We start from the raw sequence: 27,172 nt of genomic DNA on the forward strand, positions 1-27,172 counted from the left end.
ATAATATGTTCCCAGCTACCCTTTCTTTCACCATTACACCTCTAACATTTGCAGTCTACCTGAGGAAAATTCTTTGGAGTCTGCTTAGAGTATGAAAATACCTTTGCAAATACTTCCAAGCAAAAATCCTAACTCTTCTAGACTTTATTGCTTATTTGAGAGCCATACATATATCCTCCCATTGCGTCTTTGTGAATTGCATAGCCAGTCTCTTTTACCAATCCTTTCTTACCTCCTGTGATTGAGTTATCATGCAGTATTTTATATGCCCTACTAATGATCCCATTTGTTTCAGGCACCTTTATTGAATTCACTTGTGACAGGCAAATTTACATTTATATAAAAATACTCAAACTATGATAACATAAACATTGTACTTGATGTATACTGCAATTAATCATATAACCTAAGCAATACTGCATAAATTATTCAATTCCTGCCCTTTTTTTTAAACAAGAAACATCTCCATTAAACCATCACTTACTACATAGGCAATCATACATTTATATAAATGAAAACAAACCACACCAACACAGTCCTAGTTGCAAGCATTTTACATCTCAAACCATACTGACACACTCCCATTTGCAAACATCATACATACATTATAATCTACCCAATCTTTCTTACTCAGATATTACATAGCTCATTTAAGTCCAGCTGCCTTTTAGACCTCATGCCTCCGTTGAATGTATTGTTCCCACAATTCCCATTTTTCCTATGTAGTTTGCTCCTACCCCTTTCTAACGATCTCAATTCCAGTTGTTTCATCTCTGTTACTGTATTCACTATTTCCAGCATAGTTGGTTTAGATTTTGATTTCCATTTTCTAGAAATTGCTTTTTTGGCAGCCATCATTATTAGGCACATCAAGACCTTACCATGTCTAGGCAAAATTCTGATTCAGTATCATAGCTCAGAAAAATCATCTCCCCATTAGACCAATTTGTCTACCCAGCATCTTCAACAGTACATCCCACAGAAAATCCATCAATTCATCACACCCCCAGAAAATATGTTCCCAGTTACCTCTTTCTTTCCCCTTCACACCTCCAGCACTTACTGCCTGAGGAAAAATTCTCTGGAGTCTTCTTTTTTAACAGCAGTTTCTGTTATAGATTCTGCTAAACATTTTAACAGTGCTTGTCTTTTACTTAGTATCCCCCCATTCCTTTCTCTTTGCCTATACTTTGATATCTAGCCTGCAGTTCCTTCCAGATGTATTCTTCGCTCTTTCCATTCTGTTACCTTTCCCTCTCTAGTACTTTGTTCCCAATATCTTGGTTCCTTTGCTAGTTTTTTCCAGTAAATTCTAGCCCCCTCTTGCCTAATCTCTGTATCCCTAATTACAGTCATCCCTGTTGTCAGAATCTCTTTCCTCCATTCTTGTGTTGGCTTAGTTCTTAGAATACTTTTTGCTACTTTATGAATATAACATTCTGTATGGTTATTGTTATTCTTAAAGATCTGCATCCAAAATCCCAGTGTCTGCTTGTTTCTTGAGCCCCACCGTTTTCATCATCATCTCTTTCCACGGTGAATTATAGCTTTCTGCATGTGCTATATGTGTAGGAGTCATAATTGTGCAGCTCTAAAATACACCTTCAAAACAGGTAATCCCAATCCACCTTACACTGTTAGAAGGATCAATTTATATCACTTGACTCTTCCCCCTCCCAGATAAAATCCTTAATCTCTTTATTAATTACTATCCACAACTTCTCATCTGTTTGATAAAATATGCTTGACCTGTGTATAGAACTAAAGGGACTAAAAAATATTTTCACTTCTTGTATCTTGCTATCTATGTGCATAAAACAGTGATTCCAGTTTCTTGGTTTTTGTATTGTCTTTTGTTTAGTCTCTTCCCACATATCTTTAAATACCAAAAACAGAATCCATTTTAATCCATGCTCTTAAGTACTTCATTTTATTATTTCTCTGTAAATATGGATACTGCTTAACCAACTCATGTGTGGATATGTAGTTTACATCTATTGCCTTTGTTATATCTTCATTAATTTTGTATTCCAAAATGACTTGAAACATGGAACATTGCATCTGAAAGCTCCTTGTCTTCTCTGAGTTAAGAAGTTTCACTGTATGTGTCTGTTCACTGGAATTATTTTTGCATGAAGTTTCCCTGTTCTGTAACTTCACCCTTTGAATTGCTTTCTTCTGAAAAACTATTTACTAATGGCTTCCTTCGATAACATTGCCCATAGGTTGCTTTGGTACAAGTGTTTTCTGATGTAAGATTGTCTACTGGCTACTTCCATATGATCATTCTCTGATTTAATATTGCCCACTGCTGCATTTTTGTAACTGTGTCCTGCTGTGTCATTACACTAGCACTGTTTCTTTATGTCCTGTGACTCCTCAACTTTTTAGTGACTTATTCTATGTATTTGCTTTTGTAATATTGATTATTGTCTATTTCATTCATCCCATTACACACTGCATGTTCCCATCCACAGTACAATTTTTTGTCTAGTTGCCAGTTAATCAGTTGCATTATATTTCCTGCTGTCTGCTTTCTTTTAGGTACACAGAGGTGGCCAACAATGTTCAGAAGGAGGAAACCATGCTGACTATTCAGTTTGTGTTGTTGGACTGCGCCCATCTGAAGTTCTCACTAGTTGAGCACTGTAATGAATGGCAGAATAAGTTTACCAGACTTTTGAGTGAGATGGCAAGCAGCAGACTGAAGGACCTTCACTCCTTTCTTGAGGAGAATGGTGACAGGTAAGCAGCTACAGCTTCATATGATCTCTGTCTATAACTACGGTAGAATCAGTTTGGGATCCTGATTATCAGGGCAGTTATACTGCAGGCAGCAGATGATCATTTTTGGCTGACAGTCTTCTCCATGTATCAGTCTAGCTGTCCTCTTCAGAAATATGACCTCAATGAAGAAATAGAAGGAATAACCCTAAAAGGAAGTTCTAGACACTCCGTATGACACTTATTGCTTGCATGCTTAGCTCAGGTTTATTGAAGCAATTCAATAGATAAAAACTTTTGTTGCTTTAAATAAAAGTTCAAGATTTTCAGTCTGTTAGTTTAAGAGCTGAGTTTCTCATCAGCCTTACTGATTCCATTATTCAAGATTCTTTTAACAAATTAAAAAAAAAATGTAAAACTTCCGAAATTGCATTTCAGTTGTTAGTCATTCAGGTGAAGCCAAGTAAAGGTCTGCAAGACACATTCTTTATCTGTGTTTGTAACAAGAGCAAACTCAGACATTGTTGACTTACAAGTCAGTGTAACAAAGAAGCATCATCACAAAAAGAAACAGTTCTCTTTGAGCTGATTATAAAAGAGGAAGCAGTATTCTCATGATGATGATGATGATGACAGCTCCTTGGAGGAGCACTTTCAGTGGAAGTAAAAGAATGACCTGCATTCAAAGGATAAGGAAGAATCCCTTGGTTATTGTTTTAAGCTTCCATTGGCAGTTTGAGATGAAAGGGCCAGTGAGAGAGAGAGAGAGAGAAATGTCATGTCTTACACTGGCACTGCCAAGTATTAATGTTGGCAGTAACATGATCAGTGCAAAAGCACTAGGCTTCTTCTGCTCCAAAGGAATGCCCTCCTCCCCCAGTGTATAAGGGCACTGTAAATGTTGCCCTTTTCATCTTTCATATCTCAGTGACTGTGACTGTGGCTGTTGCTGTCAGGTGTTATGATCACTGGTGCAGTAGCCTAAACTGTATGGGTTATATCCTGCAATGGATATAACAGCTGACAAGCTTCCAAAGCATCAGGACACCTTCCATGTGCCAAAACCATTAGTCAGCTTGAGTTGAGCTGACTAAAGATCAGGTTAAGGTGCCAAGCCCTTCAGAGCTTTCCTGCCACAGGGAAGAGTACTCCTTTACTGGCTGTTGAGGAGCGACAAGTCAGCTAAAAATATTCCATTGCTGGGCAGAAAAGTTCCCTTTGGGGAAGAATTTCACAAACAAAAAAGTAAAATGGAAGTTCTTGTAACAAAGAAGTTCTTTTAAGCTAGAAAGAAATGATCTGATGTTGTTAATCTTCGTTCATTCCTTGCTGTTGGGTTATCGGTTCCATCCTCGGAACCGAGCTTGCCAAATATCAAGCTCGTGTCAGCCAAAAACTCTTGAGCAAAGGTCCTACCCAGAATGCTCTGCTCCCTGTTGCCTCAGATCTCATTTGTCGTGTTGCTGTACAGCCGTGTCAAGCCACTCTCTTCAGCTAAGTGTCTAATTTTTGAAGGTTTTATATATCATTTCTACTTTAAAGTTTTTCAGACAGTTTCTGGTAATATTCTCCTACCCTATCGTATCCTTAAGACTCTCCCCCTTTAGTCTGTTTCTCTTTATTACCCTTTTCTTAGCTTTGAGGTAATTCTTCATTACCATCGTTGGTAATCATTATTCTTTCTCTCTTCTTACTCTTTTGGGTAGCCTTTCCTCTTTCTTTTGGTACTGTTTCTTCTTCTCCACATCATTATCATTATCATTATGTAAGAAAAGTAGTGTTGGTTTTAAGCAGTGTAAGTTACCACTTTCCGATAGCCATGATTTATTTGTCTATTTGAATGTCTCCCACCTTACTGTGGATTCCCCATGTGGGATTTGTAGAAATTTTTCGACCAGGACTCTTAACGAGAGAAAGAACAAATTAATCTTTAAAAGTCTCCTCAAATCTCCTTTTTGTGAGGCTGTTTCTGGGTCGGAGGGCTCACCCCCTTCTGCTAAACCCCGGAAGAGGTGTTCTTCCTCTTCCTTATTGAGGTCGCTCACTTCAACTCCCTCTGGAGATCATAGGTAGTCTACTCATAAGAAGGTGAAATTGACTACTACTTTGGAGCTGCCACCTGTGACCCTGTTGGCTGCAGGCTCAGCACCGCCCCAGCTGATTCTTGCTTCAGCTACGTCCTCCATATTGACACTGGCACCAGTTCCCAGTGCAGACAATTACGGCTCCACCAGTTCCGTTGCAGCCCTTACCGGCACCGTCCATGCAGGTACAGTCCCCTCCGGTACCGTTGATAGAAGCCCCTTCGGCCCCAAGTATGACGTTACTGTCCTCCATGGTGCAGACACTTTCGGCACCGACATGTTCTTCGGTCCAGTCCCATTCGGCACCGTCATTTATAATGGTGCAGACATTTTCCTCGATGACACTGTACTCATCGGTGCAGACACTTGCGTTTACGGTGCAGACACCTTCAACTTCTATGGCGCTGATGTCATTGGCGCAGACTACTTCCACACTGCTCTCTTCAGTGCAGATGTCTTTGGTTCTGGGCTCTGCACCTCTCAAATTAGCAAGGACCAAGTACTCTCCTTCCTTGGATCCGTTCGGTGGTAGCCAATATAGTTCTTTTCTAGAAAGGCCAGAATCACCCTCAGGTTTCTCTATGAGGTTGACCAGGAGCCTCTCTGAGCAAGATGTGTTGTGGCTTGTTGACCAGTTGCTTGCGGCCAGAGGTCTTTCTCAACTGTCAAAATCCACGTTCCCTCCTTCAGGTGAACGCATATCTCCTCAAACTCCAACGTACTCTCCTCCTTCGACTTCCACCCAAGTATCGAAGTCCATTAATCCAACAGCAGCTTCCCTTTCTCCGATTCCAGTAGTGGATCGCACTTTGGAACAGGAGTCCTCTTTGTGGCCCTCGGTGCACTGTGCATCGGGCTCTTCTCAGGCCAGTGGCTGTACCGTGGGGGAGGGGATTCTTGTTTTCACACCGATTTTTTTTCTATGGCACCCTTCAGGAATCTTCCCTCTCTCACGCTTCACAGTCCTCTTCAGACTCCTGGTCTGGGGGTCGGCTGGTCAAGGCGGGGTGTGACCCTGGTTCTGAGGTTGTCGTGCTCTGTTCAGGACTCCCATCCCTCCTTGGGCGGACCGGCCTTCCAGGCCATGGAGAGGGTGCTTACCTCCGCTGGCAAACCCCACATGTCAGAGTCCTCTCCCCCCTCTGTGCCGCAACTCTCACAAGCCACAGCGGCCGGACACTGGGCACAAGAGCCTCAGGTTTCTCCTTTTCAGGAGACTCCCTCTTTGCTGTCTTCCCCAGAACCTCCCACTGAGGAAGTACCCCACAAAGCATTGTGCAAGAGGAAGCACATGGACTCCACTGAGGAGTCATTGATTGAAGATACAGACTTTGATGATGGGGAAGGGTCCCCATGGTCACCCTCTGATGAGGTGTCCTTTGGTGACATCCTCAAGATCCTTAGACAGAGAGGTGACTGGAAGTCCTCTAATCCTTACTCCAAGGATTATGTATTCCTGCAGGCCTTTCGTGCCAGGCCCCCTACCTCCTGGGTTACCCCGCCAGCTGATGAGCTTGTCCAGCTCATCATCCAGTGCGCATGGAAGGCTTCTGACACCCTGGAAGCGATACCATGGATGCCTGATACATTCTTATCACCCACAGCTGAGCATCCCCATTGGTCACAAGGACTTCCAGTAGATGCCATGGTGGTGGTGGCTGGAACTAAGAAGGATTTGGTAGAAGAGAGCCAAACTGTCCATCTGCCCAACAAAGAGTCCCGAGCAATAGACAGACTAGGGAAGCATGTGTTTGCTTCATCAACCTTCGCCGTAAGGGCTTTGAACTATTTGGCACACTTTACCAGGCTTCAGAGGGATCATATCAACCAACTCGCTGAAACCTTGGCAGGAGCTGTTTCTGATGAGGTCCTTGACAATGTGGCTTCTCAGATAGCCACCCTAGAGTCCATTTCCAATTTTTCCATGCATTTTATTTCTCATGCAATGGAAGGAGCAGCTAGAGCGGTAGGCATGGGTATAGTCACCAAACGACATGCCTGGATGCGCCTTTGGGACTTTGTGGACTCCTTTAAGGCTTCCTTCATGAACACCCCCATTGAGGCCGCTTTCTTGTTTGGCCCTAAAGTGAAAGATACGCTGGCAAGGTACCAACAAGATGGCAAGATCCTGTCTGCCATTGGTGTCAGACACTCCACTTCTCAATGATTCTGTTCCAGAAATCAGAGGAGTGGGAGGATGTGGCACAGGAAATCACAGGGCTGTTTCCATGATGCACGTGCCGAGTTCTTCCCTAGAGGCAGAGGGGCAAACTCCAATGGAAGATGCCCCTTTCAGGGCAGAGGAGGTCTGCGAAATTGGAGTTCCAGAGATTCTTTCTCTGGCCAACCCTATCAGTTCTCCTGAAGTGTTTTCCGGCTGCTCACCTCTGGAAGTGGTCAGGGGTAATTTTTCCTTGTACCATGCTGCTTGGTGAAATATAACCACCGACTCTTGGGTACAACAGATCCAGAGGATCGCATCCCCTTCCATCTTTGTCCAATCTCATTCAGAGTATTACCCAACGTTCCACCCAGTCAAAGGGAAGTAGCAGCAGCACACGAAATCCAAAAGCTGCTACAAAAAAGTCATCCAGACGGTCCCCCCAGCCCAGATAGGATCCGTTTTTTACTCAAGGTTCTTTTTAGTGCCAGAAAAAACAGGGGACTGGAGACCAATTCTGGATCGCAGCACACTGAACAAATTTGTAAAAACAGAGAAATTCCAGATGGTCACGGTTCAGTCTATCCTTCTTTTCCTGGAAGAAGACAATTGGATGTGCTCTGTACATCTTCAGGATGTGTATTACCACATAGAAATGGACAAACGCTCAAGAAGATACCTCCACTTCTGCATAGGAGCCAGTCACTACCAATTTTGAGCTCTGCCCTTCGGTCTCTTTACAGCCCCCAGAGTGTTCACCAAATGCATGGCAGTGGTTATCTCTCACTTGCGACTTCAAGGATTCCAGGCATTTCCATATCTAGACAACTGGCTCCTCACTGCCCCCACCAAGCATCTACTGGAAGTAGCCCTGCACTACACTGTCCTCACAGCACAATGCCTGGGAAACACTATAAACTGGGAGAAGTCCAACATGACCCCAGCTCAGTCTTTGGAATTCATAGGGGTACTGTTGGACACGAGAAATTGCACAGTATCTCTTCCGGACCACAGGATTCAAAGAATAAGGCAACAGGTTCAACCACTGCTCTGTCACCACAAATCTCCCGCTCAATCTATACTCCAACTCTTATGGTCAATGGCAGCCTCGATCACCATTGTTCCTCTAGTCAGATTCCACATGAGGCTCCTTCAGTGGTTACTTCTCACTTAGTGGTACCCTCTACAACATCCTTTGTCTTTTCAGATAAGTGTAACTCAGAGATGCAAGCAAGATTTACTCTGGACATCTCGAAATCTCCAACAATGGTCTCGCCACTTCAGCCCCCATCAACCGAAAGCCATGGTGACCACGGACACCTCCCTGATGGGGTGGGGTGGGATTATGTCAGGGAAACTTGGTCCAAGGCACCTGGTCGGAGACAGAGGCCCTTTTGCATATCAATATCCAGGAACTGAGGGTGGTGCTACTAGCGTTGCAAGCATTTAATTTCATCCTTCCATCAGGGACTATTGCGATCCACTCAGACAACATGTCAGAGGTCTGGTACATCAACAAGCAAGGAGGCACCAGATCTTACCCATTATGCTGAGAGGCCTTGAGAGTAAGGCAATGGGCGATAACTTCCAACCACTTTCTAATTGCAGCACACATTCCTGGGAGCTCCAGCATGATAGCGGACAAATTGAGCAGGTGTACTCTACAACCTCACGAGTGGTCCCTCAAACCTATGATAGTGGCATGAATCTTCAACCACTGGGGCCAGCCTTGCTGTGACCTATTTGCCTCCCCAACCAACTACAAGTGCAGCAACTATTTTGCCCTGATCCCCTCTCATGGACAGTCATCACGAGATGCTCTAGTCCACGCTTGGCCCTCGGGTCTACATTATGCTTATCCTCCTCTTCCCCTCATCTTCCAATTTCTCAAGAAAGCATGACAGTTGAAAAGCAAAGTGATCCTCATTGCTCCATATTGGCCTCGACAAGTCTGGTTCCCCTTCCTCTGGCCTTGCCTACTAGATCAACCGTGGATCCTCAATCCATCCCCAACATTGATCTCCCTATCCGCAGGGTCTGACTCACCCCAATCTAACAACCCTGAAACTGACAGCTTGGTTTTTCCTCTTCCAATGATTGCCAGGCAGGAAAATCTCTCGTCCCCTGTGCACAATATTCTTATTGCATCTCATAAATCGTCCACCAGACTAATTTATCTCAGTAAATGGAAAAGGTTTTCTCTATGGGCAGCAAATAAACTTGTCAGCCCTAGTTTTAGTGGTCTTGGATTACTTATCACATCTTTTCCACTCTGGGGTGTCTCCCTCTGCTATTCGTGTGCATTTAGCTGCCATTTCAAATTTCCACATTGGTTTTCAGGATTTTTGCTTATGTCACATAGACTATAAAACTTTCTTGAAGGGGGTTATCCACTTAAAACCTCCCTTTAGAGAACCGGTACAACCTTGGAATTTGTCATTGGTTCTGCAAGCTATAACAGCTCCCCCCTTTGAACCTGCGTCTTCATGTGATGTAAAATATCTGTCATGAAAAACTTTGATGTTATGTGATCCTATCTCGCCTACATTCTGACTGATGGGTTATGCCAAAAGTCTCTTATTGGCTGAGCTTACTATATCCCAGGATGCACCACTACCAGTCCCCAGATCTCGTTTGCCACTTTCGGTCTCGAGCTGGCTGGGCTGAGTAGTTATTTTAACTAACTTTTTCTGTCAGTTTTTGCTGTTTTTGTCTCAAAAGCTGTTTATTGTGTGTGTTTGGATTGTTGAAGGCTTGTTGTGTGATTGGGTTGAGTTTGGTTCGCCCCCTTCATCTAGGGCCTTCCCGGTCAGTCAACCCTTCTAAAACCTTACAGGGTCTTCAAAGTTCTAACTGTAAGCCTATATTTAGGTTTGTCAATCAGTAAGTCAGTTAATTGTTTTTTTCCTGTCAAAGTTACTGAAATTGTCTACCATAATGTCTCAGACTCCTAGGCCTCGGGCTTTAAAAATGTACAAAATGCAGTTTCAAAATGTCTATCACACTGTGTGTATTGTTGGGTGCAAAACACTTACAGGAGTCATGCAGGCTTTTCCTCAAGGGTCCTCCAGAGGAAAAATAAATTGATTCTTTAATTAAACCTTCCTTTGAAGAAGCCTTGGCATCCTCTCCTTCTCCGTAAAAAAAAAAAGGCGTGGTTCCGACCAGTCCGTCGGATCCGACCGCCAAGAGACAGGATGTCAGATTCTGATATAGACAGGGTGCTCCAAAGACTGTTCCAGTCCCCAGTCTTCCAAAATTGCCATTCCTCCTCCGGAGATCTTGGACTTCTTCGGCTGGACCGGGGGTGATGTTTGGGACCTATGATTCTGGGGTCCAGAGCTCAACCATGAGAGGCCTTGGCCAAGTCCTTCGTCTTCTCTCTCTCTTTTTACCACCCTCCCTGGGCGTGGAGACTGGGTCTTTGGCAGTTCCCCTGAGGTTACCCCCATTGGGGTTCCCTCCTCCTGAGGGAGTCTATTACATCAGACACTGATCTTGATGATGCAGAGGGGTCCCGGATGATGTCTCCCAGATTTGCAGACATCTTAGAGATCCTCAAACACTGGATATCCAAACCCTCTGCTGATGAGTCAGTGCTCCTCAAGGCCTTTGGGGCTCAGCCTCCGCCTCCTGGATGTCTCGCTTCTGGATTTAGTTTGTCTGGAACCAGTCCCAAATAAATTTTGTCAGATGCCATGGTGGTGGCATCTGCTACACAACAGATCCATCCTCCTAATAAGGAGTCTAGGAGTATGGACTGACTTCAGCGGCCTTTACTTTAAGGTCTCTGAATTATTTGGCACATTTTACCAGGCTTCAGAGGGATCTGGTCAAGGAGTTGTCAGATGGTTAGCTCTCAGTTGGCTATCCTTATGTCAATTTCTAACTTCGTCCATGAGGCTCATTTCAGGCACAGGTGTGGCTCGATGGGTCCTCCTTGTTTGGACGAGCAAGAGGGAAAAACTTTATCTGCTTACCCCATGGCTAAAGGAGGGGGGGGAAATGTCCGCAAAATCTAAGTTTTTTTTTCCCAACAGCAGGGATTCCCCCTCTCCAGGAGCAGACGGGGAATTTTTTTCAGGAGACGCCCCCCCCAGAGGCAGAGAGGGCCCCCGCAATTCTGACCGTGAGTCCTTTCGGTGGCTCTTCAGCCTCCCACACGCCATGAGGGATTGCGCCTGGGAGTCAATCACTCAGGACAGATGGGGACCCACCACCCAGTCAAATCGGATCAGGAAATTACTCCAGGTTCTTTTAGTGCAAAAAGACAGGGGACCTGAGACCAATATTGGATCTCAGCAGACTGAACCAATCCGTCACGAAATCCAAATCAAATGGTCACGTTACAATCCATTCTCCCATTGTTGGAGAAGGATGTTTGGATGTGCTCCATAGACCTCAAGTATTATCACATACCGATACATCAGGCGTCCAGGAGGTATCTGCTGCCAGCCTGGGAGGAGTCGTCATTACATTTTTTAGCTCTGCCTTTTGGTCTCACCCACGCCCCCAGGGTGTTCACCAAGTGTTTGCAGTAGTGTACGGGCTCACTGAGAAGTCTTGATTCCAAGTGTTTCCCTATCTCTGACGACTGGCTCCTGACTGCCGCCTCAGGCATCTACTAATGGACAACCTCAAAGCACCATCTCCTGGGTATTACCCTGGGGATTACATTCAACTGGTCAAAGTCTGTCTTGCTGCCCTCTCAGCATAAAGTTCATAGGAGCAGAGATAGACTCAAGATTGATGCGTCTTTCTTCCTGCGAAAGGATCCAAACTTTACAGGGCCAAGTTCAAGCTCTGATCTCGAGATCCAAAGCCCCAGCCAGGATGGTTCTACAGTTTTAGGCTCAATGTCTGCCACACGTTCTTTTAGTTCCTCTGGCAAGATTGCACATGAGGATTCTTCAGTGGCTATTGTCAACTCAATGGTCCTTTCAGGATCTTCCTCAATCATCACATCATGATTACGGAAATATGCAAAAGGGACCTTCGCTGGTGGCTTCAGACATCCAATTTGAATCAAGGAAACCCCTTTGTTCTTCCCTCTCAGTGGTGTTACCCCTGACGACAGATGCCTCCCAGATAGGGTGGGGCATTGTCTGGGCAGGCTAGTTCAGGCCCAAGCTCTTCTCCACATCAACGTGTTGGAGATGAGGGCTGTACTTCTATCCCTACAGGCCTTACACAAGTTTCTTCCTCAGGGCATCATCGCCATCCACACAGACAACATGTCGGTGGTCTGGTATCTGAACAAACAAGGAGGGACCAGAGCAGAGAGCCATGAGGAGTGTGGAATGGGCTGTAGCTACCAACCCGCTTCTTGGTAGCGACCCACATCCCGGAAGGTCAAATATATTGGCAGACAAATTGAGCAGGACAATTCTCTCTCTCACGAGTGGTCTCTAAACCACACAGTAGCAGCTCAGGTTTTCAGGAGATGGGGAGCAACTCCACTAAACACCAAGTGCCAAAGGTTCTTCTCCTTGATCCCACATCAGGAGTACCAGCTATGGATGCTCTAGCACAGCCTTGGCCAACAGGGCTACTTTATGCCTTTCCTCCAATTCCACTTCTCCCAAAGTTATTCAAAAGCTTCTCAATTGGGGTCCTCAATGATACTGATTGCCCCATACTGGCCCAAACCCACCACTAACAAATTGTACCTCAGTAAGTGGAAGAGGTTTGCTATCTGGCTCAAACTCAAGGGCTTAGACCCTCACACTGCTCCTGTCCCAGAGGTTTGAAAATCTTAACATCCCTGTTTAATCAAGGATCTTCTGTCTCAACTATTAAAGTCCAACTAGCGGCTATCTCTAAATTCCATGAATCCATGGATCCTCCTTTGATGAGCAGCAGACTATGCAAAACTTTCATTAATTTTCATCCTGCACCTCATCTTGATTTGGTGCTGAACGGCTGCTACATGTGAGTTAAAATATCTGTCTTGAAAAAACTGCCTTCTTAGTGCGATTACTTCTGCAAGAAGAGTTTCAGAGCTTCAAGCCCTGTCTATAATCCATCCTTTGTCCCAAAGGTCTGTTCTAGTTTCTGTCTCCAACAATCTCTAGAGCTACCACTTTTCTTCCCAAAATTCTCCAATGAAGCAGAATACACTCTCCATAAATTGGATGTTCACAGAAGTCAGACCAGTTGTTTGTGTCCTTCTCAGATAATAAATTGGGCCAAACCATCACAAAAGCTACTATCTCCAAATGGATCAGAGATTGTATAACTCAGGCTTATTCTTCTAACATCTATCAAAGCTCATTCTACCAGAGCTATGGCTACTTCTATAGCTTTTCATTCGGTCCAATCTACACTTTCATTTCCCACTACAAATTGGATGTGGCATGTAAAGGACGAGCTTCATTTGGTTCCACAGTACTCAGGAGTGTTTTCCAGTGAGCCACCCAGGATTCAGGTGGTAGGGACGCTGTCCCATCAGTCAGAATGTAGGCGATAGATCACATAACATCTTTTAGTTATGTACTCACCATAACTTCAGATGTTTGGGATCCATCTCCTTCCCCCTGCCTTGGAGATCAGAAGAGATTGAACGGTTTTGAGTTCTACTGTTTTATCTTGTTTCATCTGACGATGTTATATAAGCAGGCTGCATGTGTGCATGTATGCGGCCACACTAGATCTGGGGAAATCGTAGTAGTGCATCCTGGCATATAATAAGCTCACCCAATAAGAGACTAACCCATCAGTCAGAATGTAGGCGAGATGGATCCCAAACATCTGAAGTTATGGTGAGTACATAACTAAAAGTTTCTGATTGCAATCACATCGGCCAGACACTTGTCAGAACTTCAAGCCTTATGCATCAAACCTCCCTATCTTATCTTCCATAAGGATAGGGTATCACTGAGAAATAATTCTTCCTTTTTACCAAAGGTAGTGTCAGAACGGTCTATCAACAAATCTATTAACCTTCCAGTATTCTTTCCCAACCACTCTAACAAGGGAGAGTATTGCCTGCACTCCTTGGATATTCATAGGCAAATATGATTTTATCTGGACAGAACAAAATCTACCCGTAAATCAGACCCAACTATTCCTGGCTTTTTCTGGACCAAGATGAGGTCATCCTGTCGCAAAAGTTACATTGGCTTCATGGTTGAGAAATTGTATTACCTTTATTTACAACAAAAACAATGTCATCTTGCCTCACAGAGTGAAAGCACATTCTACAAGGTCTATGGCAACTTCAGCAGCTTTCCATGCTAAGGCTTCCCCAATGATATTTGCTCAACTGCCACTTGGGCTAAGCCTCATACCTTTATTCTTCATTACAAATTGGATTTGGCAAAGCTTTCTTTTGGCACCATGGTGCTCAGGAATGTTCTTCCATGAGGGCCACCCAGGGATACAGGTAGCTGAGGACTCTGTCCCATCAGTAAGGAAGAACGAAGATTAACAACATCAGATAAAGAAGTTGTGTCTTACCATAACGTTTCATCTGTGTTGTTGATCTTCGTTCATTCATTACTTCACACCCTCTGTCCTCTTCCAGAGGTTCCTGGTTGAGCTCATATACTCCTTTATTGTAGGTCTGTTTGGACCAGAGGTACCCTTTACTTTTGTCTATCAACTTGCAAACTTGATCTGAGACAATGGAGCAGAGCATTCTGGGTAGGACCTTGGCTCGAGAGTTTTTGGCTGACATGAACTTGATATTTGGCCGACTTGATTCCGAGGACAGAACCGATAACCTATCAGTAATGAATGAACAAAGATCAGCAACACAGATGGAACGTTATGGTAAGACATAACTTCTTTTTTTATGGTCTGTCTTATGACTTTTATGTACTTTTAAACAGGAGTGCACTTTTTTACTTTTGTGGTAAAAAAGTTGTTTAATACTAGATTTTCTTTGGGGAAACTGTAGATCTAATCTTGCCTCTTCCATCCATTTCTCAATTTAATGGGTTAACAGATCTGACTAAGATTCGACTCCAGCCACTCTTAGACATTGGATCCAAAGCTGAGGCTGCTCCCCTTACCCATAATCCCCTGCAATTAGAGTGTTACCTCAGATCTCATTTGCCACTCATTTGCTATGGACACAATCTCCATTGCTCAAGCTGGGTTTAGCGAAGTGAAAGATAATTTTCTGGGTATCTTTTATGTTTGTGAGGTTCATCCTCTTCTACTTTTAACACTATTCTTTGCTTGTCGTCTTACCTTTTCTTTGCTCCTTGGTACAAAAAAATAAATAAATAAAAAAGACTTAAAACTTCAAGTGTAGTTTACTGATTGTTGCCCTTTTGGTGCCTTTTCCCTTGTTGTTTAGCTGTAGTTTATAGTTCATAGGTGAGTACTAGGCTAACTGCCCTGAAAGGTTATTTTAAGTCTAGCTGATAACTCGTGGTTAGAATCAAACCCTGTACCTTGTGTCTATGAGTTACAGACCTTGACCATTATGGTAAACACCCCCCCCTTTTTAGTGGTAGGAATATTTTTAGTTGTAAAATATTTTTGCCAGATTTTTCTAGTTCAATATTTGCTAATTTTTTTGTTGCTTTTTTGATAATCTGTCTGGTGGTGTTTCTCATCATGGCAGAACAACCTTCAGGATTTAAGAAATGAGTGGCCTGTTGCTTTAAGATTCACAATTCTGATGTGCACACCAAGTGAGTTTATTGTCTAGGGGATGATCATGTTGATGTGCAATGTCTTGTTTATGGCTCCAGGGCATTAGTTGAAAGGAGAAACAAATTAGTTATTAAGGGTCTTCTCCCTGCCTCCACGAGAAAAGTTTCACTTTCTCACTCTGCTGCTTCTGCTGCCTCCCCTTCTGCGAGGAGATCTTTTGACAAGTTCAAGGGTGAGAAGAGTCTTGACAAGCCAAAAGAAAAAGAGAAGGGAAAAGAAAAAAAGAGTTTGCTGGATCATTTGTCTTTGTTGAGTGTAGCCCCAAATGTTCCTAAGACTTTGAGTCAGAGCACAACGTCGGATCATACCTTTATTGGAGCCAGCACCACTGCCATGCCTGAACTGTGCTTCTCCCCAAAGCCAGTTTCACCCAAACTGCCATACCCTTTCCTCCATGAAAAGAACTTCCATCGTCCATCCAGACATTACTCCTCTGCTTTATCTCTGCAGTCAGTGCTGTCTTACAGGAGCCTTTCCGAGGCAGATGCAGATAGAATGATGAAGTTCCTCTATCTGGGGGTTCAGCAGCCTCCAACCACTGTTGGTTTGTCCACATCAGATCTAAGACCTAGTCTTTGTCAACTCTGACCATATCTGTGATTCAGTTGGCACCAAGTGGCTCAGGCTCTGACAGATCTCTGAACCAAGATGCTGGTGTTGGACCTGCTGCCATCCCTCCCCTGCAGAGCCTCTGCACTAGACAGCTTGGTCCTGACGTTGGCTTTGAACCCAAGTTAAATGGATCTCCAAAACCGTTCCCTGTTAGGTGCTGTGGCTCCTACTGGGAAGGATCTTGGATCCTGTCTCGACTTCTGCCTTTGAAGCATTTGAAAGAGTGCTCACTTATTCTAGGGTGTGGACTTCCCTCCTAGGAGTTCCCTGGGTTCTTAACCCATACTTCCTATCCAGTTGGGGCAGCCAGCCCTTCATAGTCTTGAGACTGTCAGGATTGAGGGACTCCCCTTTAGCTTCTGAGTCCTCCCCAGGACACCCTGATGAAGAGGTTTGGTGGAAGCATTCATGCAAAAGGAGGCATGTTGACTCCACTTAGGAGTACTTGACCAGAGATACTGACTTCAGTGGGGGAGGGGGGGTGGACTCCCCCATATCCCCCCTCAAGGATATTTCATTTAAAGAAATCCTGGAACCACTTAGGCAGAATGGAGTGGTGGTCCCCTGAAGCACCCTCTCAGGAGGAGTCAGTATTTCTTGAGCCTTTTGGAGCTGGCTTTTCTACTTCTTGTGTGGTTCCTCCCACAGATGAGATGGTTAACTTATCTAAGCAGGCATGGAAGGAACTGAATGTGGCTGAATTTATTCCATGCAAAGCAGTTAAGTTTTTTGGTATCCTCAAAGGATTGCCCTTATTGGAGCAAGTGTCCTGCCATTGATTCTATTGTGGTGGCATCAGCCACCAAAAAAGAGCTTGCCAAGGAAAACTCCACTGTCCATTCTCCTATCAGGGACTCTAGGGCAATGGAATGATTTGGAAAGTGAATTTATACTTCAGTGACATTCTTACTTAGAGCACTGAACTATTTGCCACACTTTAACTGCTTACAGAGGGATTTGACCAAGAAGATTTCCATATCCCTCATAGGGGTCAATTTTTGTAGAGGAGAAGTCTGTCGACATGCAGTTGATCTCCCTTCAATCCCTGTTGAATGTGTCTATGCACCTCATCTCCAATGCAACACAAGACACTTTGAGAGCTGCAGGCACTAGCATAACTGTCAGCCAGCATACCTGGATGTACCTGTGTGACTTTGCAGAGCACTTTAAACTAAAAACTTCCTTTATCAGTGCCTCCTGTGATGGGTGTACACTCATCGGGCCAAAAGTAAATAAGATACTATCCAGAAGTGAGCAAAACAGAACAACATCATCTGCCATCGTGATTAGGTTTTCTACCCCACCCCCACCCCAAAGGACCTTCTCTAGAATCAAGAAGGCAGGGAAGAAACTGTGGATCTGAAGTAGGTACTTCATTTGTCAGCAACCTTTGGGTATCAGATCCGATCTCGGATCCGAGCCGGCAACTTATTTCACAGCTTTAAGATCCGAGCTCCTAGCTCCTCCCCTTACCCATAATCCCCTGCCAACCCTGACTGACCTCAGATCTAGTTTGCCACGCTTAGGTTCAGCAGCTAGGTTACGAGCTCCTGGTCAGATAAGTGTTTTTTTGCTATAATATCTATAACCTTCGTGAGAGTGTGTTTGGTTAGGCTCCTTATAAGTTAGTAAATTAATATTAAAATTTTTTAGTTAGTACATTTTTTCTCCTCCCTACCCTTCGCTGGTTCGTAGCTGTGTGTGTGTGTTGTTGTGAGTTTAGGGCCTTCCGTGTGAGTGAGTTTACTTTCTAGTGTAGTCATGTCTGAGGTCCCAAAGTTGGTCTTTTCGAAGTGCACGGAGTGTGGCCATAAGCTCTCACCGGCGGATGGCCACACTCGTTGTGTCCGGTGCCTTGGGGTTGAACACCTGTCCTATGGATGCGCGATTTGCGCGGCATTCAACCCCAGGGCACTGAAGGACTGGAGGTTGAAGCTGATCCTAGCGGGACTTTTGCCCCCGGATTCGGCCTCGGCCTCCGGTACTTCTGTGGCCCCCTCCCAGGCTCCGGTGGCGGCCACTCCTGCCTCCCCCCCCCCCCAGCCGGGACTCAAACTCCCGTTACTGTGCCGGAAGAGGGGGAGGCCAGGAAGGAAAAGAAGATGGAGAAGCACCACAAGCGGCGGGCCGAGGCCTCCGCTTCGGCCCCCCCAGCTAAGCGGGCTTCTCCCTCCAGGTCTTCCAGGTCTAGGTCTCCTTCTCGGCTCCAGTCTCCATGCTTCTCACCGGGACCCAAGGAGGAAGAGACCCGATCTCCGTCAAGGTCATCAAGGCGGCACTCCCGGCCAGCCTCGGTGGCCTCGTCAAGATTGACACGCAGCCTTTCTGAAGCCGATTTGAACCGGATGATGAGAAGGATCATCCTGGCCCAAATGCAGATGGGAGTGCTCCTGCCTCCCCCCCCCTCTGGGGAGGAGCTCAACACCCTTTTTTGCCCCAATAGCTCCTTCTCTGACCCGCTTCCTGGGTTCGGAGCGTTCGGAGCAGGGCAGAGTTGGAGCCAGGGGTGGGTCGGCGCCGACAGTATCGGGTACTTCGGCGCCGACTCTTTCCTCGAGCTTGCCGGATCCATCCTTGTCGGATCCGAGCTCTTGGAGCCGGGCTCTGAGCTTCGGATCCGAGGGGTTTAGTGTGCCTTCGGCCCCGTCCAGGTCAGAGCACACTGGCCCTTTGGATCCGATGGTCTCGGCGCCGGCTTCGATCCATCCTTCGGATCCGAGCGAGGGTCGGCTCTCGGATCCCAGAGAGAGCGGCTCTCCCTCGGCATTCGATGTGGTGGAGAGGGCACTGTTGAGTGCATCCAGGCCCCCGCTCCCTGCTACGGCTCCACCCCACACTCCCTCTCGTTTGGGTCAGGCTTCCGTCACCCGGCCACAGGGACAGCCTGCTATGACATCTCAGGTCATTCCACTGAAACAAGACATTGCTGGTGAGTCTTCCTCGGACAACCCTCCCGAGGATGTTCCTCACAAGCGCAAGTGTAAGAGGAGGCACGTGGACTCCCCCGAGTCCTTGACAGAAGACACAGATTTGGATGAGGGGGAAGGCTCCCAAGGTCACCCCCTGAGGATGTCTCCTTCGGAGACATCATGAAAATGCTTAGGATAAGGGGGGGTCTGCCCCCAAGGCTTCCTCTGATGAATCCGTGTTCCTGGAGGCGTTCGAAACAGGCCCATCTACCTCTTGGGTGTCCCCTCCGGCTGACCCCCTGGTGGACCTTATTACCACCAGGGCGTAAAAGGAGCAGGACACTGTGGAGCCAGTTCCCAAGTTCCCCGATAGGATTCTGAGCCCCCCTTCAGAGAGGTCCCACTGGAGCAAGGGTCCCCCCGTAGATGCCATGTTGGTGGCGGCAGCCACCAAGAGGGAATTAGCTCAGGAGAGACCCTCGGTCCATCCACCGAGCAAAGAGTCCCGCTCGATGGATCGCCTAGGGAAGCGGGTCTTTAGTTTGGTGACCTTCTCAGTAAGGTCCCTGAACTACATGGCACACATTAATAGGATGCAGCAAGACCTTATCAAAGAGTACGCTGCTTCCCCCCTGGAGTCCATGTCGGCGGAGGACAAGCAGTTGTACTCCACTCGCATGGCCACTCTAAGATCTATATCGAATATCTCTATGCGGCTTTTGTCCCATGCCACAGAGGGAGCCGCTAGAGCCAGCGGAGCAGGCCTAGTCATGAGACGCCAGGCCTGGCTCTGACATTGTGACTTCGCGGAACCCTTCAAGGCGTCATTTGCGAATGCCCCCTTTGATGGTTCTGCCTTATTTGGCAAGACCATTCGTGAGACTTTAGTCCAGAGTGAAAAGGACAGGAAGACGTTGTCTGCCATCGGAGTCCGCTTCTCTGCTCCCCAGAGGTCCTTCTCCAAGAACCAAAAGGGACAGAAGAAGATGTGGTTCCGGAAATTGCAACATTTCCACCCTGCTCCGGACAACCAGTCCTTCTGTGGCAGAGGAGGACAGGGAGGACGCTGCCCTAGAGGCAGAGGGGGCCCGAAGAATTTTGGGTCCAGAGAAACCTTCTCTGATCGGGCCACACAGCAACCCTGAGGGGTTGCCTGACTGCTCCACTCTGGAGGCAGTCGGGGGGCATTTCTCGAGACACCTGGCAGCTTGGGAGTCCATCACAACAGATCGCTGGGTGCTTCGTATCATATCCAGAGGTTACCAAATTCCCCTGTATCATGTCCCCAAAGTCAGAAACCTCCCCGATGTACCACCCGATCAGAGGGAGGTAGCAGCTGCAGAGATTCAGCAGCTCCTAGAAAAAAGAGCCATCCAGCCCGTCCCCCCAGACCAGCTCGGATTAGGTTTTTACTCCAGGTTCTTTCTGGTGCCAAAAAAGACGGGGGACTTAAGGCCAATTCTTGACCTCTCTTTTTTGAACCTGTCAGTAACCAAAGAAAAATTCCGGATGGTCACTCTTCAATCCATCCTCCCCCTATTGCGGGAGAACGACTGGATGTGCTCAATAGACCTCAAGGATGCGTACTACCACATTCTAATGGACAGACGATCCAGGAGGTTTCTTCGCTTCCAGCTGGGAGCCAGCCACTACCAGTTCAGGGTCCTTCCCTTTGGTCTCACCACAGCCCCCAGGGTGTTTACCAAAGTATTAGCAGTGATAGCGGCCCACCTGAGACTCCAGGGAATGCAGGTTTTTCCATACCTGGACGACTGGCTCCTGACCGCCCTGACAAGGCATCTACTCTGCTCAGCCAGGGACTACTTCCTCCGGCTTGCTCCCCAGCTGGGCATCACTATCAACATGGACAAATCCTCTCTTGCTCTGACTCAGGTAATAGAGTTTATAGGGGCCAAGTTGGATACGAGAAACCTTCTAGCATTCCTGACTGTGGAACAACTACAAAACCTGAGGCTTCATGTGCGGGCCATCCTCCAGTTAGAAACTCCACCGGCGGAATTGGTCCTGAGGGCTCTAGGCTCCATGGCGGCGGCAATCACTCTTCTGCCATTGGCTTGTCTGAATATGAGGGTCCTGCAATGGACCCTTCAAGTCCAGTGGTCCTTTCTACATTACCCCCTAAGCCATCCTATTTCCCTCAGCAGAGCTTGCAGGAGGGCTCTCTTATGGTGGCTCCAATCTCCAGACCTCCATACGGGACGTCCCTTCTCCACGCCTCCTCCCCTCGCCACGGTGACCACGGATGCCTCTCGCCTCGGGTGGGGGGGGCATTGCTCAGGCAGGACGGTCCAAGGCGCGTGGAACGACACAGAGACCTCTTTGCATATCAATGTCCTGGAGATGAGGGCGGTGCTGTTGGCGTTGCAAGCACTTCAGAACCTTCTTTCTGTATTAACTATTGCGATACAGACGGACAGCATGTCAGTTGTCTGGTACATCAACAAACAGGGGGGGAACCAGGTCCTATCCTCTCTGTCGAGAGGCCATGAGAGTGTGGGAATGGGCGATCTCCACCAACCGCTTTCTTATTGCAACGCACATTCCAGGACGGTCCAACATACTGGCGGACAGACTCAGCCGCACCACCCTTTCCCCTTACAAGTGGTCTCTCGATCTCCAGGTAGTGAAGCGGATTTTTGCCGAGTGAGGGCAACCCTGTTGCGATCTATTCGCCTCTCCCTCAAATACGAAATGCAACAGCTACTTCGCTCTAATTCCCCCCTTTGGGGAATCCCCGAGAGATGCTGTGGTGCATGCTTGGCCCCTAGGTCTGCTTTATGCTTACCCACCTCTACCCCTGATGCTGAAACTCATACAGAAAGCCAGTCGGTTGGGGAGCAGAATGATCCTCATTGCCCCATTCTGGCCTTGTCAGACGTGGTTCCCTTACCTGTGGTCTCACCTGGTAAATCCTCCTTGGATTTTGGATCCCCTACCAGATCTAATATCTCATCCCCTAGGTCTCCTGATCCCGAATCTGGACAACCTCAAGTTGACAGCTTGGCTGCTCCAGTTCCACTCCTAGTCAGGACTCCCGGAATCTCTTCCCCAGTTAAAGCCATCCTGGTAGCAGCACACAAACCTTCCACTAGAAAGGTCTATCGCAGTAAGCGGAAGCGTTTCTCCATCTGGGCGGAGCATCATAACTTAGATACCTTCACAGCACCGTTGCCAACTGTGTTGGATTTCCTTACAGGTCTATTTCATCAGGGGGCTAGCTGCTCTATGGTCAAGGTTCAACTGGCAGCTATTTCTCATTACCATGTGGGACATGAGTCAGGTCCTTTGATTACGGCAAAATTGTGTAAAACCTTTCTCAAGGGTACCTTCCTGCTCAGACCTCCTGTCAAGGAAGTTGTACCCCCTTGGGATTCATCACTAGTCCTACAAGCCTTGACAGCTCCCCCTTTTGAGCCTGCTGCTTCGGTTGATTTTAAGTACCTATCTTGGAAAATGGCGTTCCTTGTCGCTATTACTTCAGCGAAAAGAGTTTCTGAGCTTCAGGCCCTTTGTGTAAAACCCCCGTACTTGGCCTTTCACCAGGATAAAGTGTACCTCAGGACCAATCCCTCATTTCTTCCCAAGGTGGCTTCAGAGGCTAATATCAATCAATCCATTAACCTGCCAGTCTTCTTTCCTAAGTATCAGAACAAAGGAGAATACAAACTGCATTCGTTAGATGTGCATAGACAACTGCGCTTCTACATTCACAGGACTGCTGGTCATAGACAATCCGACCACTTGTTCATCTCCTTTGCCAAATTTAACTTAGGTAAATCTGTCTCTAAGGTCACTTTATCACGATGGATCTCACAGTGTATTCTTTTAGCCTATGAAAGTTCTGGCAGGCCCGCACCTCAGGGAGTTTGTGCGCATTCTACTCACGCTATATCTACCTCTGCTGCCTTTAGGTCTAGAGTGTCTTTAGATGATATTTGCTCCACAGCCACTTGGGCCTCATCTCATACTTTTATCAACCATTATAAGCTGGACGTTATCTCCAGAGGGAGAGCATCCTTTGGCTCTGCAGTGCTCCGGAACATTCTTCCATGATGGCCGCCCAAGATCCAGGTAGCTGGGGACTCTGTCCCAAAGGTTGCTGACAAATGAAGTACCTACTTCAGATTAAGAAGTTATGTACTTACCATAACATTCCATCTGAGTAGGTAACTTAATTTGTCGGCAACCATCCCCCTTCCTTCCCCCTGACCTTCAGAATTTTAGTTCCTGGATGTCCTTCTTCTAGTCCCCTTCGGGACGTATTTAGCTATTTAGCTGCTTGTAAAAGGGCAAACTTGATCTGAGGTCAGTCAGGGTTGGCAGGGGATTATGGGTAAGGGGAGGAGCTAGGAGCTTGGATCTTAAAGCTGTGAAATAAGTTGCAGGCTCGGATCCGAGATCAGATCCGATACCCAAAGGTTGCTGACAAATGAAGTTACCTACTCAGATGGAATGTGGTAAGTACATAACTTCTTATTCTGCAAGTCACAAGGTTTTGCTTGTGAAACTTCTGGTGCTAGATGTAGCTCCCAAAGCAGAAGTGCTTTGCAAAACTAAGGCTTTCAGGATCCTTCCTCTGATAGGCCTTGTCAACACTCCTGAATGGTTGCCTGGCTGCTGCTCTCTTCATAGGTTCATAGATTAGTACTAGGCTAACTGCCCTTTTTGGGCCATTTGAAGTCTAGCCATTTACCACATGTGAGAATCAAACCCTGCATCTTGTGTCTTTAAGGTAAACACCTTAACCATTATGTCATCCCCCCCCCCCCTCTTCAGGCAGTTGGAGAGCTGTTATCTCTGCACTCCACAACCTGGACCTCCATCATTCAAAATATTTGGGTACAAAGGATGATTTTTGTACCCAAGAAAACTTCCCAATAGTCCACTCTTTCAACAAAAGTAAGCAACACTAAATATAAAAAGCTGCTAGGCAGTCAGACTATCCAGGATGTTCCACTGGACCAACAAGGACCTGGAGTCTACTCAAGGTTCTTTTTAGTGCCAGAGAATAATGGTGACCTGAGACTGATTTTGGACCCAAGTCATTTGAACAAGTATATGAAACAGAAAGAATTCTGGATGGTCATGGAGATGTTCATAATACAATTGCTGGGAAAGAACAACTGGATGTGCTCAACAGACTTTCAGGATACATACTACCATATAAAGATCAACATGCATTCCAGAAGGTTTCTTTTCTTCCTGCTGAGAGCCAGTCACTACCAATTCAGAACCCTGCCCTTTAGTGTCACCACAGACCCCACCGCTGGATATTCATGTGTATGGCAGTGGTTGCATTTCATTTCAGACTGAGATGATTCCTAGTGTTCCCATGGCTGGATGACTGGTTCATAACCATCCCCCACCAGGAATCTTCTTCTCCAAGCCAAGGACTCCTTGCTCACAGTCCGGGATAACTGTGAACACAACAAAGTCCAATCTTTAACCTGTTCAAGCCATAGAGTTCATTGAAGCACACTTAAAAAAATAGCAGACTACCAGATTCCAGGATTACCACTCTCCAGCAACAAGCAGTAGCTGTGCATGTTCAACATTTTGATCACTGCTGCAGTAATCTTCGCTATTTGGGTTATATTGTGCCAATAATAAATTTGTCTTTTAGTCGTCTCTTTTTGAGCTGCCTAGCAGTTTGGGTGCATGGAAAGTGCCCTGAAGCCTTGAAAGATAGCCAGCTGTTGTATCCTTGGCAGGATATAACTGATATAGCTATGGCGACTGCAGCAGTGATCATTTGAACATCTGTTAGGTAAGTTTACTTACACAGCTGTACACCTTTTGGAGATCAGTGTTGGATCTTTATTTCCTGAATCAGTTTGCAATAGTCCCTGTGTTCAAAATGCTTTTACTTCACAATCTGTGTTTCTTAGTAACCTTAGATTTAAAAGTTGCATATCTTCACTTACCTTTTCATCCAGACTTCAGATATTTCTTAAGGTTTTGTCTGGATCACATTATCATTTCTCTACCTTATCCTTTGGACTATTCACTGCACCAAGTGTTCACAAGGTGAATGTCTCCTGTGATAGTCCACAAGACTGCAAGGTATCCACACTTTTCCATATTTAGATGACTTGTTTATCTTTTCAGTCTTTTTTAAAAGTGTCAGAAATTAGTGTCTTGAGTCAGAGATCTCCTACATGGGCTAGAGTTCCAAGATAACATTAAGAAGTCTTTTCTAACTCCTTCTCACAAGATTGCACTCCTGGGGTACCTGCTGGACACCTTGGCACAAACAGCTTTTCTTCCACAGGAAAAAATATATTTATTTAGGTTTGTTCTTGGGGTTTTCCACTCAAACTTTTATCTCAGTGAGGGAATACTTCAGGATACTTGCTCTAATGGCATCCATGATTCTCATGATACCTCTTGCAAGATTACTTTTAAGAAAGATGCATTAATTTCTGTGGTCCCAGCATGAGCACCCATTGACTTTTCAAATTCCAGTTTTGAGGTTTGTAAAAATTGTGAGATCATGTGGTGGAGACATCAAATCTCTCAGAATCCATGTCTCCCATTCTCCCATCCTGCTCCAAAGCAGTCAGCCACAACAGACACATCAGACTTTGCTTGAGGAGCGGTATCAGTAGGAATAAAAATTCCGGGTCTGTGGGACAAACAAGATGGACCAAAACTCATAAACATAAAAAGAGTTGCCAGCTGTAATAAATGAACTCAACTCTGAATCATCTGTGGTTTCTGGGACCTCATCATCAGTAATGTGATACATAGAAAAGGAGGGGGGGGGGGACAGATCTTACTCCCAATGCAGACTAGCAGTGTTAGTATGCAGTATACCTTTTACAGTGCAATCTTAATGTACAGGCAGCTTATCCATCAGCGCAGATTTCTGTGGCAGTCAAGCTGTGTAGGACCAAGATGTAACCTTATGAATAGAAACTGAATCAGGGCATCTTTCAAGATTTGAACAATCTGTGAGGAACACCTCAGGTAGACATTTGCCTCCTCTATAAACAGTAAACTGGAAAAACTCTGCTCTAGGACGTCATGCAAGAAGACTTGGAAAACAGATGCCTTTTTCATTTTTTGGATAGGAATGTTCCTGTATGCTTTTTCACCCTTTCCATTGATTTCTAGTGCACTTCTGAAGTGCTACCCAAATGTTCATTGTAGTGGTTCTCTTCTGGCCTAGGTAACAGTGGTTCCCCCTTCTTTTGGAACTGGCCAGAGACAATTATCACAAACTTCTTGATGAACTGGATTTACCCGTACAAAGTCAGGAGTGTTAGATCATCCTGACTGCATACAACTGACTGTCTTTTAGGCACTTGTTTCTGAGGACATGCACCAGGTATTAATGAAGATAACAAAGCCTGCTTCTTGAAAATTATATATTAGCAAATGGAAAAGATTTTCTACTTGTTGTACACAAAAGAAACCAGCACCAATTCAAGGCTAGTATTTCTGTGGTTTTGCAGTATTTGTGTGAGTTACTATCCTATGACCTGCCTTACTCATCAGTCAAGGTTCATTTGTTGGCCATTTCATCATGTTTACAATGGATCCCCCCTCTTTCAATTCAGTCTCATGAGAAAATGTTTTGAAGGGAGTGTTTCATAAGAAACCTGCCAGAAAAACAGTGGCATCTCCTAAGGATCGTAATTTTTCTCCATTTGAACCAGCTCATTAGACTGACTTGAAGTTTTTAACATGAAAAATTGTTTTACTTGTTGCTTTGACTTCACTTCTCCAAGATTATCTGAGTTGCAGGCTCTCATGATGAGTCAACCTTTCCTCATTTTCCACACAGGGTTTCTTTGAGAACTAATCTTTCCTCCTTTTATGTCTAAGGTAGTATCAGAATTTACTTTAAGCCAATCTGTCCATCTCCCTGTCTTCTTTTCAGTACCTAAAAATGAAAGAGAAAGGATAATTCATACTTTGGCTGTCCACAGGCAACTAATGTACTAATCCTGCCAAAAGTCCGAGCAGTTGTTCATTTCTTTTGAAGGTAA

General features: G+C 45.7%; 1 protein-coding gene across 1 annotated transcript in view; it reads left to right on the forward strand.

Annotated features, from left to right (window-relative positions):
• DNAH2 (dynein axonemal heavy chain 2) overlaps positions 1-27,172 on the forward strand; it is a 6,636,854-nt gene that overhangs the window by 1,526,407 nt on the left and 5,083,275 nt on the right. Inside the window, exon 21 of the mRNA XM_044077324.1 lies at positions 2,545-2,745. Coding sequence (XP_043933259.1) covers positions 2,545-2,745 — 201 coding nt within the window. The remainder of the gene's footprint in view (positions 1-2,544; positions 2,746-27,172) is intronic.

The sequence above is a fragment of the Protopterus annectens genome, chromosome 7.part0 (genome assembly GCF_019279795.1).
Source record: "Protopterus annectens isolate FY-2018-M chromosome 7.part0, PAN1.0, whole genome shotgun sequence".
Classification (NCBI taxonomy): Eukaryota; Metazoa; Chordata; order Ceratodontiformes; family Protopteridae; genus Protopterus; species Protopterus annectens.